General features: G+C 40.8%; 1 protein-coding gene across 1 annotated transcript; it reads right to left on the bottom strand.

The window, feature by feature from the left end:
- Positions 1 to 229: 229 nt before the first annotated feature.
- On the bottom strand, positions 230 to 18,269 carry papola (poly(A) polymerase alpha). Its single transcript, XM_056294072.1, has 22 exons — positions 18,108 to 18,269; positions 17,265 to 17,435; positions 15,112 to 15,178; positions 14,931 to 15,012; positions 14,463 to 14,572; positions 14,318 to 14,371; positions 14,079 to 14,190; positions 13,834 to 13,923; positions 12,959 to 13,097; positions 12,663 to 12,735; positions 8,524 to 8,644; positions 8,096 to 8,180; positions 6,043 to 6,096; positions 5,695 to 5,814; positions 4,932 to 5,041; positions 4,662 to 4,774; positions 4,320 to 4,471; positions 3,654 to 3,876; positions 3,309 to 3,455; positions 3,001 to 3,054; positions 2,836 to 2,889; positions 230 to 2,497 (listed from the first exon to the last, which is right to left on the bottom strand). Exons 1-22 carry the CDS (start codon positions 18,113 to 18,115, stop codon positions 2,402 to 2,404), a joined length of 2,235 nt encoding a protein of 744 aa, XP_056150047.1. The 5' UTR covers positions 18,116 to 18,269; the 3' UTR covers positions 230 to 2,401.
- Between the last annotated feature and the right edge of the window lie 156 nt (positions 18,270 to 18,425).

Genomic DNA, 18,425 nt, shown 5'->3' with positions numbered 1-18,425 from the left:
AACAGAAAAACCTTTAACTAGGCCACGTTATCAGTCTGCTCCCTAGGCTGAATATCTGGGTGTCTCGTCTGACTGAAATCCCCCCAGCTGATGATACATATTTCATCTGGCTTTTATTTCAGATGATTTTGAACAACTCCGTGGCTCAACATGAATGGAAAAATGCAACTTTAATACATGGTAAAACATTCTTGTTTGAAGAACGAGGATTCCTAGCACATTCCTTTGCAATTTTATAGACCTTTATTTGTGAAAAAGTACAATACCTCCTTCTTACAAATAAGCCTAAGAAAAAAACTGAACCCAAAAGAAACATTTTAAGTAAAAGAGAACGCTTCATTGAAACGTGATCTATACAGTTAGATTTATGCACCATAACATAAAAGTGGTCTAATTCATTTCATCATAATTCACGTTAGCACAAACAATTCAGACAAAGCCAAAAATGTTGGTACATCAATAAAATATTGAAAGGGAAATTTTCATACATTTTTAAGCTTTCAGAATGGTGAAAAAATAGCTTGTGTTGATAAACCAAATAAACCAAGTTTCAGTGTTCATATGATGTTTTTTTCTTAGTTCTAATTCTGTTATGAGACAAAGCAACCCAAAGATAAGAAAAATAAAATATTTTGTTCACCAAACCTATAGGATGTCACATTTCTTTTTGAAATTCAAATCACAATAACGCCACATTTGCAAATCCATCAAGGCTGAAGCTCAGATCTTTTACTCCACACAAAGAATTTTTTTATAATATTTTTCTGCTATTTTACAAGACAAGACACTGAAAGTTACTGTACATTGGATGTACACTTGAAAGTTATGCATCGGTCATCTCTACTTTCTAATTCCCTTGCTTCTGCTAGCACTCAGCAACAATTTGACATAATCAGAGCATTTGTGAGACCATGATTAGGTTCTTCCTGTTGATGAGAACCCTGTAATAGGCCAGGTGCATCAAAAATGTCTGCTGTCTGACTGATGTCATTTATCTGTGACACCCGTTTCACTGTTGCTCACGATGGGATTGGCTCAACAGCTTTGAAAAAAAAACCCATAAAGCAACAATAAAAGTGTTACAAAGCCAATGAGGAGTAGAAAACTAGTCTAAGTCTTGCATAAAAATGTAACTTCCTTCAAAACACAAGTGTCAGACAAGATACTTAAGAACCACATTTGTAGTAGCCTAACTTGCTTGCTAGCAACTACGCTACCCTCTTACAACACATTGTAGTACAGTCTGGTTTGGGACGCTCCCCTCTTACAGCACATTGTAGTACAGTCTGGTTTGGGTCAAGAGGATTATGACATTGAAGCAGACAGTAGACAATTTAATGCACATGGTCCATCATACTGTCTGGCACTAGAGTCTGTGCTATTTAGTCCCCACAGATATAAGCAGCATTTTGGTCAGTTGTGTACTCAAACCTGAGATTGTTCCACTGATAGTGTTAGACTTGTGTGTCTTCCTGTGATTTTTGGTGCACCCTTCGCCCCAAAAAAGGGGAAAAAAAGTTTTCATTATTAGATAGCTTGTGATACTATCTTTTTTTTTTCCTGACATGAATTACTGGTTAACAAAAATGGTTAATTACCCACAACCCACGCTATTCGTTTTGGAACTGAAGGTGATCAGCGAAGTAAACGTCTTCTTGTTACAGCGCTTTCATTGATTCCACAACAGGAGCAAAAACGTCTTGGTGAAAACTTTTTTTCCCCTCTAAAATTCTAACAGTTTTACAATGCATGCCATCGCAGATCACCAATGGAGAAAGCGCAACATTATCAGGTGAAGCCTTGTCCTCTGTATCTACCCTCCGAATCAACACAGAGAGGATAAGGAAAACAACAATAAAAAGACAAAAAACAAATTCACACCAGGGTATGCTCACACCATGTGATATCCACATATGTCCATCAGAATGCTTTTTCTTTACAACAAGCCGCCTATGTAGGAAGGGTAAAATGTAAAATTTTCAAAATAAAGATTTCCTTTAGCTCTGACCTAGTGCCAGTTTCGCGTTTTCACCGTATGTGCTAGATGAGGTCAGACTGGGAGACATGTGAAGTGGTCTGTGAACCTGTGTTTGGGTAATGTGTACCCACAAAGCTCCACTGTAGTTTTGCGGAGGCTGCTTGAGGAAGAGACCAGCGGAAGGTCTTTAACGCCCTCTTGTGGTGTTTCCTTAAGTCCACACACTGATAAAAACATCCGTACAGATAGAGAAAAAAGGTACAATGTCCATCCAGCCCCTCTACCCATCCTGTCAGTCTGCATTACAACAGGCTGTCCATAAATCTGGACGCATGGATGCCTGCTAAAGAATGGGGGCGACTACGAGGGAGAGGGGGGTTTGGATGGGGTTACAGGCATCCTTAACCCAACATTAGTCTACTTCTACCTGCTGAGACGGAGCTTGATGGAGTTCTTCACCACGGAAATCGGGGTAGTGGGGAGGAGGGGGACATCAGACAGGTCGGCAGTCGACAACCTCTGAGAAGGCAAAGAGAAACAAACAGTGAGACTAGGGTTACAAAAAATGAGGAGCTTGCAACTTTTTGTCTGTAGGTGGACACATCAATGTGCTTCGGGCTTGTTTCCCATGGATCCACACCTTAAAAAAGTACAAATGTTTTCACGGTGAGTTGATCCCATGGCACTATCAACTTATTCAAATGTGAGTTGAAAAGTTCAGCAACACTTGCTTAAAACATCCTTGGTATTTGTTTTGAGTGAGAAAGGGATTGAATCACTAGTTTGTATGATACTTACGTCAATAGTTTGTACTATTTGAATGAGTATGATTAGTGCTTTTGAGCTTTCTACAATACCTTTACTTGTGCTCCATTCCTCACTTCTCCTTCAGATAAGGTGTCATCATTAACCTGTCAAAAAATAAACAGTAAAATGCATGACCAACTGCACATTTAAGGAACTTGTGCAAAACTTTTGAATATTTCAAAATGACACCAGTGAAGGGGGAATTGCTTTTCTACCTCTGTCTTCACTGAAATGCTATCACTGTCCTCCTTTGGCTCTGTGACTGGATCCTACAAGCAGGTGGGCAAAAAACACAACAGTTGGCGTCAGCCACAGACATACATTTTCCCTAAGTTCGGATAATGTTAAGGGAGCAGACGTGTGCAAAACAAACATGTTTGACTGTACCAAAGGTTTGGCTTTCCAGACATATAATACTTATAGATGGTACCATCACTTTGGAAGTTGAGTCAAATCAAAGACACGACAACTTTGCTCAGCACTGAAAGAGATGTTTGACAGGAATCAAATGGCACGTGCCAACCTCTTTAACTTTCAGCTTCTTAGCTGTGGTCTCTTCCAAGTGAGGTGAGGCTGATCTCTTCACAGCGGTGGGAGGTGGAGTATTACTGGATGGGAGGCCTGTAGTGGACCCTTCATTGACAGTGGCCTTCATTTCTGGTGCTGACTCCTGCAGTGAGGAAAAAAAAGATATTACAGATAAAGTTTCTTGCTGGTGTTCAGTTTTGAAATGGTTGTAACTGACGTGTTGGGACAGCTCTTAAATTCTGTCAAGATAATGCTGAGCATGCAGTGCTGGATGAACCACACATCAAGTCGTGTCATTGATTAAGTGTCTAGGGAGTAGTTATAGCCTTGTTTACTGGACCTCATCAGCTTTCAACTTCTTGGCTGATGTCTCTGACAGCGGGGAACCAGGTCTCTTGGAGGCTGTTGGACCTCCAGTAGGAAGGGGGTTCCCGGCAGGTGACACTGGGGCAGTGATAGAGTGCTGGCGGGTGAGCATAGGTTTGGCTCCCTCTGCTTCTCTTGTGGCTGCTGCCTTTGCTGGGATATCTGGGCAGGGGACTGGGGCAGGTATAGAACTGACCCTAGTGATGGTTAAAGAAAACACAATTGAAGTCTGAATTTGGGCTTTTACTTTTTACACCCTTATCTAAGTTGCCAAAAACAAAGATATTAAAACTATTTACAATGAGGATCAATCTGTTAACTACTGACAAAAACTACCTTGAATTTAAAAAACTCTTATTACAATGATTTGTTTGCTGTTTGCTTCAAGAGCATGGTAAAAGGCAGTAATCATCTCAAAGCAGCTTTTGATGCTTTCTGACAATGTCTTACATATTTCATTGTGTCAAAGCAGCCATTGCTGAAGTTTGCATCTAGCCTACAACTGAATTGCATCACTAGCTATCCAACATCTGAGCTGAAGGATTTTCTAACAAAATGCTGCTTTGATGTAGAACAGCAATGAACCACCATCGCATTTGTGGCTACATCTGTGTGGAAAAAAGTGAAGTATGGAACTTACCCAATGGGGCTGGGTAGGGGGCCCAGTGTAGTACCCTTACTTGGGGTAGATGAGGACACAGCCGACGGGGAAGGAACTGACATGCTGTTGTCACTGTCTATTGATAGATCAAGGCTGGTATCATTCATCTGGCGAAGCCCATCTGTGGAATGCTACAGGAACAAGACAGGTAAGTCAATCAACTGTAAAGACCAATCATTCAAACATAAAAGTTGATACATTTATCCCAGATAAGGCACACAAAACATGAGGTAAAGAGCTAGGTGACAACCTACACAAACTTCTGGTAAACATTAGTGAAGATATTATTTTAGCATGGTGAGAAAGAGGAAATGAAAAGACCTTTCTGCGTTTCACATTAGGCAGCAGCTGATGGAGCTGTTTTCTCTTCACATGCATGGCCGATATCTTCATCTCCTGCTCAAACATCTTGCTACTAATTGCCTGTCTGTAGACTGCATACAAAATAAGTAGGGAGAGAGACAGAGGTGAGAGACACAGAGGTGGCAGACAGTTGTGATTCAGTCTACTCACACAATATTCTCAATACAAAAAAGACAAAGCATGTCAACAGTCCAAGAGTGCACAAATTCTAGAATAAACCCTGCTCACCAGTGTCCGTGAAGGACTGGATGTCAAAGGTCAGATCCACATTTAGGTTCTCAGACCCCTCCATCTTCTTGAAGACAATCCCAATCACCCACATCGTGCTCAACTCCTCTCTGAACATTTGTAAAGGAAAACTAAATGAGTTGCAATACCAAGATGACAGGATTGGGCAACACTTAATGATGATTTAAATCCATCCATTATCCAAGCCGCTTATCCCAAATGGGGTCGCAGGATGCTGGAGCTTATCCGAACAGTCAGTGGGCGGCAGGCAGGGGGACACCCTAGACAGGCCGCCAGTCCATCACAGGCCTGACACATTCACACCTAGGGACAATTTAGTATGGCCGATCCACCTGACCTACATGTCTTTGGACTGTGGGAGGAAACCGGAGGACCAGGAGGAAACCCACACAGACACGGGGAGAACATGCAAACTTCACACAGAGGACGACCTGGGATGACACCCCAAGGCTGGACTACCCCAGGGTCCGAACCCAGGACCTTCTTACTGTGAGGCGACCATGCTAACCACTGCACCATCGAGCTGCCCAATTATTTAAATAAAAATAATTTTTAAAAAAAACCTTTGACGACTCAATTTCAGTACGTCCCTGAAAGTGCTAATGGGACAGCAGAATAAAGTAAGCTAAGTGGAAATAGCAAGAAAATGTAAATCTATTCCACACCTCTGTTATGTGTCTAAAAGTGATAAAAGTTCACCCTCGAGAGAAAAATACAATTCTATTAAACTAGGTGCACTCACTTGTCATTGCCTTCCTTGGGTCCGGGGAAGGACTGTGGATTAACATGGGCCAGAGTAATGAACTCATTTTTTTCTAGGTTGCCGACCAGAATTCTGATCTTCGACTCTACCAAGCCCACCCTAAAGGAACAGACAAAAACAATCACTTTCACCCGGGGGAACACGCACGTTATCAACAGAAGATAAAATACTAAAACCGTTTTCTTATTCTAGGAGTACAACCACAAATAAGACGCAGTCTCACCCAAAGATACGAGGCTATCTACAAAGACCGTCTTCATTTGTTCAAGTTCCACTCACACTAAGTTATTGCTGCTTATTTTCATTGTCTACCTTCTAGGTACTTACCATTCAAGATGCTGCTTCTCTGTCGGCGCACTTGCTAGCAACACAATATAATGCCTTGAAACATAAGAGACAGAACAATGCCATTACACCCTAAAGGCAGAGAGGGCAGACAACAAACACTCTGGGAAGGCAGGGCCCGACCCACCCATTGAAAAATCTACTAGCCTACACTATGAAGCATAGGTCATTGCACCGAAACTTTGCACAGTACAGAACTGTTTTGCACAAGAAATACGCCTTACTTTCAGTATATTACCTACGGATGAAGTTATGCACGTATTTCACATCTTTAATCAAAGCAGATCAAGCTAAAGGACAATCATTTGTCAATGCAGTCGGGAATAAGGGGAGTTAAAACGGCTGACGCTTATTAGCTGATTGTCTTAACACGTCTGTGTTATGTCCGTTAGAAAGCTTCAGCATTACAAATCTATCAACATTAACAGTCAAGCGGTGGTGACAAATGCGTTTTTTCCCTAAGCAGAATTAATGAATCTAAGCCCTCATCATAGACTACAAAAGCCAATCCAAATAAATAACATCCCAAGCTTTACTTATAGCTTTGCACTGATTTTTTTTCCATTAGTCAAACCCAAGAACTATCACCTTAACTCTGTACTAACCATTCAGTCTTTTGAAAATTATGCTGTCCATTAGAGATGTAAAATCTTCTAGCCACATTTGAAAAAATAAAATAAAAAATACCGAGCCCAGCACAGACAACATATTTATTCAAATAACACAGTACAATAAATCCAATGCAGAAGGCTGAAACCCCATAAATGGAATAAAAAGACTGTTCAAAGCAAGATATTGATGCCAGATAAATTATGAGCTTAGAGGTTAATCATAATTCAGTTCCAAAGGCAAAAACAAACAAAAATGGTGCAACTTCCAAATAATGCAGGAACAGACTATCCACTCCTGGTGCCATTTCTCCTCCTCTGCCAGGACGTCGGAGAGGAAGGAGAGGGAACTATAGTCCATGACCATTTGGGTGGGTTCTGCCAGGAGGAGCGTAAGGCAGCAAGGCAACATCTCTCTGACATTATTTCATGCCACTGAATGTGGGTAGAATCAATGCTCACTTTAAATAGCCAAAGACAAGGAGGACTTCAGAGACAAAGGCTGAGCTCTCTTTGATTCATTGAAGACAAAGAAACAGAAAAAAAAAGTTTCAGTCTGTTCTGGTTAACAATACTTGAGTTTAAAAACAAGTCAATGGATTCAGCTGTCATTCAATTAGCGATTTAAGTAAAATGATCCCAAGTTGGACAAAAAAAATGTATATATACTCAAAAAAGTGAATAATCAATTTATACATGTGGAACCTAGAAGGTATTATAGTCTGAAATTAAATGTAGATAAATAAAAACTTCACTGAATGTTTAACATGCAAAATCCACAATGGCCAAATGGCCAAACTGAAATGATCATCTTTATTCTAGACTCACCTCAACTAATCTAGAATAACCTCAAACCTCAAATTAACTCAATACTAATGTATAGGCTATATTCAAAAATGCATTTACACAGTTCTGAAAATAAAAAAAGGTCTATAAAATCAGACTAACAAGAAATACATAGTGCAAATTGTGAACTAAATCATTTTATTTTGAATTGGACACAATATCAATAAATTACAGGGGAAAACCAGGGAACTTCAATAAGAGTTCTTACAACCAAGTACCTACCTTTATTCAAGAAAATACAATTAATCAAATAAAACTTGTGCTTACATTCAAGGCACAGTTAAAGTATTTGAATAATAATGGGCTTAAGGCACTGCTTAGTGTTAACATTTAACAGCACTGATGATCCTTTAAGAACCAAAAGGTAATGCTATGGCAAAAGAGCTTTGGAATTTCATTGAAAACTAAGGCGATTTATCAAAACTTCAATCTGAATATGGGGAAACCATATAAACAGGGAGAAAACTTTACATATTCTACAAAGTATTGTGTATGTGTGTGTATTGTGAGAATGGAAATCTTTATTGAAATATTTGAATCTCACCATATGTGTCCAACAGGATAAGCAGCTTAATACATACTTGTATTTCTGAAAGAAGTTTGGTGCTTCAAATAGTTTGGACCAGTCTGCTTTATTCTGCAATATTTCATCGGTGATGGCAAGACCTGTGAGGGATGAAGGGGAAAAACTTGTTCAACTTCTAGACAAGCCAATGCCAACTTCATTTACAGAACAGACATAATATACTCCATTACAAGATGATCGGCTTTTGACCAAATTGCTTTCAATTTCCTTTAAATTGAAAGCTTTTCAATTTACGTTTAAAACTTAATGACATACTGGAGTGTGTTAAATCAATTAACTTGATGACTAACATTGGAACAACTGGGATGCTAATTTAATGTTGCTTCAAATCCACCTTATCACCATAAACATGAATTAGCCCAAACCATGAAGTGAGACATGAGTTTTGGGGCCTTTGCGCTTATCAGCTGAATAATAACAGACCCTGTTTGAACTCGTCCACCATGACAGCTCGGGTGGAGGCGGACACGTTGTATGTGGAGTTCTGCTGGGGGTACGCTGGGGTAATAATTGGCATGAGGTGATAACGGTCACTCAGAGTAACCTAGAAATACATGGAAAAAATATTAATGTCAGCTTTTAAGGTTAACTGGCTGTGTACACAAGCATGCATGCAAGAAAGCACATTTGATAGTTATCAGTCATCATGGATGAACTCAAACTGACACAACACTGCTCAGCCTTGAATTTCAGTCTGCTGCTTTAGCTCTTACATCAACCAAGTCACAAAGGACAATTAAGAATCAGTGATGCAGACCCATGTTTTGGGGCTTTTTTCTAAATTCAATTTAATTTCCTGAGCTTGAAACTAGCCAGGAAATGAAAGGAAAAAAAAAATCAAAAACTGATGTGGGTTTGTCCCATCTTATTTGAGAAATCAACTATAGCTTGTCAAGAAGCAAGTTGATTAAGATTCTGTTGATAAGTTGATCGTAATGACATCTTGTGATGTAATGTCATTTTGGAGCTGTTGAATTTTTTCTGGAAACAGTTTGTTAATTTGCAAAAGGAAAGTGATGTAGGAGAGCCACATTTATAGTTCGTCAGTCTTGGCATATAATAATCATTACATTTATATAGCACTTTTCTAGACACCCAAAGCACTTCACATTGAAGGGGGTAACTCACTTCAACCACCACCAATATATACACTACCGTTCAAAAGTTTGGGATCACATTGAAATGTCCATATTTTTGAAGGAAAAGCACTGTACTTTTCAATGAAGATAACTTTAAACTAGTCTTAACTTTAAAGAAATACACTCTATACATTGCTAATGTGGTAAATGACTATTCTAGCTGCAAATGTCTGGTTTTTGGTGCAATATCTACATAGGTGTATAGAGGCCCATTTCAAGCAACTATCACTCCAGTGTTCTAATGGTACAATGTGTTTGCTCATTGGCTCAGAAGGCTAATTGATGATTAGAAAACCCTTGTGCAATCATGTTCACACATCTGAAAACAGTTTAGCTCGTTACAGAAGCTACAAAACTGACCTTCCTTTGAGCAGATTGAGTTTCTGGAGCATCACATTTGTGGGGTCAATTAAACGCTCAAAATGGCCAGAAAAAGAGAACTTTCATCTGAAACTCGACAGTCTATTCTTGTTCTTAGAAATGAAGGCTATTCCATGCGAGAAATTGCTAAGAAATTGAAGATTTCCTACACCGGTGTGTACTACTCCCTTCAGAGGACAGCACAAACAGGCTCTAACCAGAGTAGAAAAAGAAGTGGGAGGCCGCGTTGCACAACTGAGCAAGAAGATAAGTACATTAGAGTCTCTAGTTTGAGAAACAGACGCCTCACAGGTCCCCAACTAGCATCTTCATTAAATAGTACCCGCAAAACACCAGTGTCAACATCTACAGTGAAGAGGCGGCTGCGGGATTCTGGGCTTCAGGGCACAGCGGCAAAGAAAAAGCCATATCTGAGACTGACCAATAAAAGAAAAAGATTAAGATGGGCAAAAGAACACAGACATTGGACAGAGGAAGACTGGAAAAAAGTGTTGTGGACGGATGAATCCAAGTTTGAGGTGTTTGGATCACAAAGAAGAACGTTTGTGAGACGCAGAACAAATGAAAAGATGCTGGAAGAATGCCTGACGCCATCTGTTAAGCATGGTGGAGGTAATGTGATGGTCTGGGGTTGCTTTGGTGCTGGTAAGGTGGGAGATTTGTACAGGGTAAAAGGGATTCTGAATAAGGAAGGCTATCACTCCATTTTGCAACGCCATGCCATACCCAGTGGACAGCGCTTGATTGGAGCCAATTTCATCCTACAACAGGACAATGACCCTAAACACACCTCCAAATTGTGCAAGAACTATTTAGAGCAGAAGCAGGCAGCTGGTATTCTATCGGTAATGGAGTGGCCAGCGCAGTCACCAGATCTGAACCCCATTGAGCTGTTGTGGGAGCAGCTTGACCGTATGGTACGCAAGAAGTGCCCATCCAACCAATCCAACTTGTGGGAGCTGCTTCTGGAAGCGTGGGGTGCAATTTCTCCAGATTACCTCAACAAATTAACAGCTAGAATGCCAAAGGTCTGCAATGCTGTAATTGCTGCAAATGGAGGATTCTTTGACGAAAGCAAAGTTTGATGTAAAAAAAATCTTATTTCAAATACAAATCATTATTTCTAACCTTGTCAATGTCTTGACTCTATTTTCTATTCATTTCACAACATATGGTGGTGAATAAGTGTGACTTTTCATGGAAAACACAATTGTTTGGGTGATCCCAAACTTTTGAACGGTAGTGTATAGCTTATATCATTGTAGCATATAGCTTAAAGGGAAATTTCAACGATCCTTTTGCGTTATGTGCAATCAGTACTAATGAGTAATGTAGTCAATTGAAGCAATTAAGTCCTCACTGTGTACTATACTAACAGAGAAATCAGTTTTCTCTTGCTTACGGAGTCTTTCCCACAGCACCTACATGTACACTACATGGCCAAAAAGTATGTGGACATGCCTTCTAATTAGTGGGTTCAGCTATGCCCATTTTTAACAGGTGCATATATTAAGCCCACAGCCATGCACTGCCCATAGACAAACATTGGCAGTAGAATGGGTCATACTGAAGCGGTCAGTGACTTTCAACGTCTCTGTCATAGGATGCCACCTTTCCAACAAGTCACTTGGTTATATTTCTGCCCTGGTCAACTGTAAGTGCTGTTATTGTGAAATAGAAACGTCTAGGAGCAATAACAGCTCAGCTGTGACGCATTGGGTCACACAAGCTCACAGTACAGGCCTGCAGATTGCTGAAGCGCCTAAAAATTGTCTGTCCTCAGTTGCAAAACTTACTGAGTTCCAAACTGGCTTGGGAAGCAAAGTCAGCACAAGAACTGTTCGTTGGGAGCTTCATGAAATATGTTTCCATGGCCGAGCAGCCGCACACAACCCTAAGATCACCATGCACAATGCCAAGCAACGGCTGGAGTGTGGTGTGAAGCACACCACCATTGGACTCTGGAGCAGTGGAAACTCCTTCTCTGGAACGATGACTCATGTGTCACTATTTGGCAGTCTGACGGACCAATCTTGGTTTAGTGAATGCCGGGAGAACGCTACCTGCCCAAATAAGTTTGGAAGAGGAATAATAGTCTGGGGCTGTTTTTCATGGATTGGATTGGGCCCCTTGGTTCAAGTGAAGGGAAATCTCAATGCTACATACAATGTTGTAGTATTCCTGCTTCCAACTTTGTGGCAGCAGTTTGGGGAAGGCTCTTACCTGTTTCAATGCCTCTCTGCACAACGTGAGGCTCATAAAGACATGGTTTGCCAAGTTTGGTGTGGAAGAACTTGATTGGCCTGCATAGAGCCCTGACCTCAACCCCATCCAACATATTTGGGATGAGCTGGAACGCCGACTGCTAGCCAGGCCTTCTCCCCAACATCAGTACCCAACCTCACTAATGCTCTTGTGGCTGAATGAGAATGGGTTCCCGCATCCATGTTCCAAAATCTAGTGGAACGCCTTCCCAAAAGAGTGGAGGCCATTATATTGGGGGGGGGGGGGGGACGCCATATTAATGCCCATGGAATGAGATATTCAACAGGCACACATGGGTGTGATGGTCAGGTCTCCACATACTTTTGGCCATGTAGTGTACCAGAATGCATTGTGTAAGCATCTGTATAGTCCATAAAAAAATGTCGGAACCAGTATTGTGGGACATCATTTCCACCAACCAAAATGTTACTTAGCTGAGATAATGAGTACATGTTTTGAACAGCACCTTTATAGAGTAGGGCAGAGTATTAGAAACCCTGCAAGGCTGTAGTTGCTAGGCCGCCAACCAACAAATCGTGACGTCAGTTGGCAGCAGGAAAAAAAAATTGTTTCACTGCTGACACATAGATGCAGAAACGATCGGGAACATGTGTTGGTGTTTTTCATCCACTATCCCCATCACAGAATGACAGATATGGGGTTGGATAAAAAGAAGAAAGAAAAAAAAAAATCGGTGAATTTTCCCTTAAAGATATATAATAAAGAAACCACGTTGAGGAGCGCTTTAAAGTACTGTTTAGTTCTATTTCTCATTACCCTTGGGTCCCAAACTGGAAGATTTAGGTTGCAGTCCTCTGGCTGCTTCAGGAGAACTGGGTTTGGCCATTCCCTGCAACACAAGACAAGTCAAAAATTATAATACTCCATGTGACAATGTAAAGCACCAAAAAACAAACAGCTAATTACAAACAGGCTTCCTCTTCAAAACACTTATCAAAAAACACAAACATCTTTGACTGTGGTTTTGGCAGCACAGTCTTGGTTGACAATCTGCTCTCAGAACCCTAATTTATTATTTTTCCATGCAATCTCTAATAAGACTGAGGACTCACCACTTGGAAAAGACCAAGAAGAATTTGTGCACCAGAGTAGAGGCTACAGCATTTGGGTACAGCTGGCAAGTCCTGGCTACCAGCATAGCCCACGACACACCACCCAGGAAGCCCAGGATGTTAGAGTAAATGTTGTGCCCTGGGTAGAAGGATAGTGGGTGAATTAAAAAAAATTACACACACACTTTTGCCCTACAGAAAAATGTAAAGGGAGTCTGACAAAAATACTGACATTTTATATGCTCCACCGTTAAATGAACGTTTTGAAAAGTTTAAGTGTTGAATACACATGTAATTTTTAGGGTTAGGGTTGTGTTCAGAAATTACTGTAATCCTTTTAAATGGTATGAAAACAGAGAAACAATCGATGAAAGGAATTTCTTTTAGGGCGGTAATGCACACAAGACAAATGTAAGCAAAAACAATAAGTGTGCGGTTTTATGTTTCCCTGTAAAAAAAAAAAAAAACAACAACAACAACATTGATTGCACTGTTGTTGCTTGGAGAGCTAATGCATGAAACCCAAACAAAGTCACCATGGCAACATGAGCCGCTGTCTTTCCTGGAAAAAAAAATGCAATGACATGCAGGTTTCTTTTTGCTCAAACTAATCCTGTTTTGAGTGAAGGCCAACACAGGTTGGTTTGAACCTTGTTTACATGCTGACATGGATTGTTTAAGGGGAAAAGGAGACAATAATCCCTCCGAATATCCACAACATTTCTTTGAGCAGCTACAATTAAGATGTGAGAAAGGCGATGCAAACTTAAGGGTACAGTTTGATGAAAAGCAACGTTCCACAAAAAGGGTGTTCTATATTAGACTTACCTGTTCGTAAAAAAGGGCAGAAAGAGGAATGAACGGATTGAACTCACGTTTAGCCCACAGCTTGACGGTTCTCAAAGTGAGCCTGAAGTTTTCTATACTGGGCACAAGGTGAAGAATCTCATCTGTAACTCTACAACCTACAAGAAAAAAAAAAAATCATTATTACTGGAATTATTGTCATAACAAAAACTATAAAAAAAATTTAAAAAAAATGTTGTCATTCATAAAGAAAATAGCTAACAACTATTGCTTTTAGATTTCTGAGTAGCAGTTTCTTTGCTGCAGTAGTTACCATTGAGACTCCGTATGCATCGGATATCCAAGTTCTTCAACAGCCCATCATCTCGAAGGTCCAGATTTTCTGGAATGGTTTGCAGTGCTAACCGGGCAAACAGTACATCAATCTAGTAAAAAATAAAGAAAATAAAGAAAAAGGAGGGAACAAAATAGTTTGCAGGATAATCATCACGTACACAATAAAACTCAAAAAATTGTCATGTCATTGTCATGTCATTTCCATTTTAAAAGTACCTCAATTCCATCAAAGGATAGTTTGATGACGGGGACAAAGGCCTCTTCGACAGCCTAGGGAAAAATGTAAACAGCGCTGTCGATGAATTACACTTGACAGGATGGATACCTGACTTTTATGCAATGAAAAATTTAAGTTGCTAACCCGCAAGTCTTTAACCTCCTCTTGCTCTTTGAGCTTTTCATAGAAGGAGGTGAAAAAGTCTGTTCTCTCTACATGTCGAGGTGCAACACATAGAGCATCAATATCAGCACCTGCCAAGGGAACAAAGATTTACAAAAAAGTATGAAAACTAATACAAATACAACACAAGAACACTCTTAATAAATCCACTGTATTTTTTTTCTATACTAGCAACTCACCACTACAACAGAAAACACAACTTTAGAGGCATCCAGTTTTTAATAACATTGATTTATAATTACTTGCAGCTATTACGATTCTAAGTATCGGTGTTCCTTTGTTAATAGAGGGAGGGCACCAAAAGATTTGAGAAGCACAGTAAAACCTCCCGAGGGTCAAATTGTGATGGGTTATGCTCAAGAATTGTTCATCACCACAGCCAAAACTAACATCCTCCTTTTTGAAATGAGGTAAGAAACCGTTAATTACCTTTTGTGTGTACTCCTAAGCGATAGGAGCCAAATGTGAAGATTTTACCTCCAACAGTATCAATCAATGATGTAGGCAAGTTCTAAAATAGGAAACCCAATGTAATACCTGTTTAATAACAGTTCTATTTAAAAAAATCTAATTACATTTGCAACAATAAAGAAAACAAGGAAGCTCCAACCTTTTGCTCACTGATCTCTTTTATCCACTCCTTGACCAACGTGTTTAATTTTCCCAACACCAGTATTCTGTAGAAAAACAGCACATTTGAAAACTGTCACTTCCATCCTTCCTGCTCTTCCATTCATGTCCCTCATGATCAATGATGACGGCAAGACTTCACTCCTTTTAGCTCTGACAAATGTCGCAAAATGACTGTTCTACCTACAGCTATCTCCAACATCACAAAAAGAACATTTGTACGATCATACCCTGGACACTGGGCTACCATGGTACCACAAGTCACTGTAATGGAACATTAAAAATTGAGCAAGAAAAATCTCCGAAAGTTGAATCAGTTCTTCTGGACACAACGTTTAGTGGGAGCAACATTTCATCACTCATCTAAGTGACTCATCAGTCTCAGCTGACTGCCGGTATAACCAACCTTATAAACTGCACAGTTGCATAACGACCATAACACATGCAATCCTGTTAATGAAACAGTGGAGGTAGTCCGTATGAAATTACAGGATGACCCCACCCTTAGCAATATGACCACCCTGAAGACTGACTAAGTGTGTCTGCTCCTGAAGCTGTCTCTTCAGTCGACATACCTCACATACAAGGAGCAGTACTATAGGCAGAAACGTGTGCGCTATCGGTTCCCCAGTTTCACCTGTAGTGGCCAACTTGTACATGAAGGAAGTGGAAAATAGGGCTCTGATGCCCTGTCCAGGGACACCACCTAGCCACTTGTTCAGATTTGTGGATGACACCTGGGTTAAAATTAAATCTCAGGACATGCCATATTTCACCGACCAAATTAACTCTGTGGACAACCACATCAAGTTCACCAGGGATGATGTGAAAAAGGACAGGTTAACCTTCCTTGACTGTGGAATTGCAATTAGTGATGGGGGACATTTTGATTGTTGATGTTCACCGTAAACCACCACATACTGATCCAGTACTTAAGGTTTGACTCTCATCATCCACTGGAGCACAAACTAGAAGCCATCAGGACAATGTACCACGAAGCTGACAACATCCCCACCAACACAGCTGCAAGGAAAGGAGAGAAATCCCACATTAAACAGGCCCTGGGTAAATTTGGTTATCCTAACTGGGATTTTGTCAAAGCCAGGAAGACACCCAAATAGTGCACCAGCTGATCAAAGACAGGAGAAGGACAACAGCTGTCAAAGCGTAAACTAGCGGTGATTCCATGTGGCGAGAGTGTCGGAACAGCTGAGACGCATATTTTCCAAACACCACGTCTCGGTTGCTTTCAAACCCCAAAACACGCTGCGCCAGAAATTGGTTCACCGGCACAAACAGAGCTATATAGTGTATGCTGTTAAGTGACAGGAGGATTGCGCAGAAAGCAAACAGACGCTGGCAAAGAGGATGGCACAACACAGAAGCGCTACCTCATCAGGCCAGAACACCGGAGTCTACACCCATCTACAGGCCAGTGGCCACTCTATAAAGGATGAGGATGTACACATGCTTCACAGGGAGGAACGCTTGTTTGAATGGGGAGTCAACAAGGCCATCAGTGTGAAGAGTGAATGACCATCCCTGAACCGGGGGGGGGGGGGGGCTAAGAGTACATCTGTCACCATCTTACAATGCTGTGATTGCAAATATTCCCCAATCCTGTGTTAATAGTACACAGGACCATTGTAAATCTAATTAATGTTCACATTCATTTGCATATGAAATCGATCGTTGTTTCCGTCGTTATGTGACTGTGTCATTTATGAGGTTGGGAATACCTGCAGTCAGCCGAGACTGACAAAGTCACTTAGATGAGTGATGAAACGTTTCTCCCACTAAACGTTGTGTCCAGATGAATTGATTCAACTTTCTGAGATTTCCTTACCTGGATTATTGAACATGCATCATGAACAAGAAAAACAATGGCTGAACATAAATAATCTTGTAATCTTATGTCAGCCAAATAATTTGTCTTCATCTGGAAAAGCCTTACTGAAAATGCATGTCCTAGAATTGAAAATAATTTGGTAGAGTCGAGTTGGTCTGACACAAGAGACTTTACATTTAAGTCAGTTCTGTAATTGCTCCACTCATGATTGAGAATATGAAGTGGGAGATGAAGAAGATGGGCAGCAATGCAAAGCAAATCTAACACTGAGCAGTGCACTATACCTGCGTTGCAACTCCAGCTCCTCTTCGAACACTCCATATGGTTTCAGAGTCTCTGTTAGCTTTTGGGTCAGCAACAGGTCAGCCTCTTTGGGCAGAACCAAGCTGATGGGAGAGGTGATCCCATAGTGCTTTGCGGTCTGCTGGGTAGCAGGAACCTGGTTGGTAATTGGGCTGAAAAGAGAAAAGTGTTGGTTTTGCTTTCCCTCTAATAATCACATTACAGACTTAACTAACAAAATTAGGTTTAGGGAATAAGACTTGTTAAAGTGCAGCGAAACAACGTCAAGACGTGGTATCAAAAGTCACTGATTTGCTTTAAGAGAGCAGAAAATAAGTAGCAAGCTTTTAATGAGCAGGTTAACCAGACACTGGCAACGCTGCCAGACATATTGGTGTTGTCTGGCAGCGTTGCCATAGAACGGCCTCGGTATGCCATGGGATACTGACGTAGAATATATTGTAGCGAATTCGCTACAATATATTAAGTCCACCACTTAAACATATTTACCATTTGGGATGAGCACACTAGTCACTGCTGGCTACGTGACACTTGGAAGTGCGAGCAATTCAAGATTAGCGGTAACCACGTTAGCCGTCGTGCTAGGTTAATTCGATATTAGACTAACAAATGCAAGGTTTAGTTTTACATTGGCAGTTTTGTTCATGTAACCTGAGCTATTAATATTTCCTCGTCTGCGAAGAGGGCAAAGTCATTTTGAAGCTAATAAAAACGCATTATATTATCGAAACAAGATGACACGGCTGAGGCAATAGTGAGCCGAGGCCCGATGCCGTCTCTGACTTCGTTTCCCGAACTCTTCAACGAGGAAAACAAGTACTTACAACGGCATTGCGGCGGAGTCAACCGTCCCAGTTGATCCTTTTCATTATTCTTTTCTTGGTTTTCACCGAGACAAAGCAGAATCCTTACGATAAACACTCAACGAGGGCTTTCGCACCTTTTGTTTCCACAAAATATGGCGTGTGTGGCTCGTACGGTCGGGTCTCCGTTTTCACGTGATGTATTACGTTCAATTGAGCCCAATATTCCAACGCCGTTGGTGACGTCACAGAGCCGCCGATGGGTTTGTTTGGGTTTAAAGAGCTGCTCTCGGTGATGGCGAAGGACGCGAAAACAAAATGGACTTCGTTTGGAAAATG

Source organism: Lampris incognitus, chromosome 15 (genome assembly GCF_029633865.1).
Source record: "Lampris incognitus isolate fLamInc1 chromosome 15, fLamInc1.hap2, whole genome shotgun sequence".
Lineage (NCBI taxonomy): Eukaryota > Metazoa > Chordata > Actinopteri > Lampriformes > Lampridae > Lampris > Lampris incognitus.
Note: the sequence above shows the minus strand (reverse complement) of the source record. Positions and strands in the feature narration are given on the sequence as shown.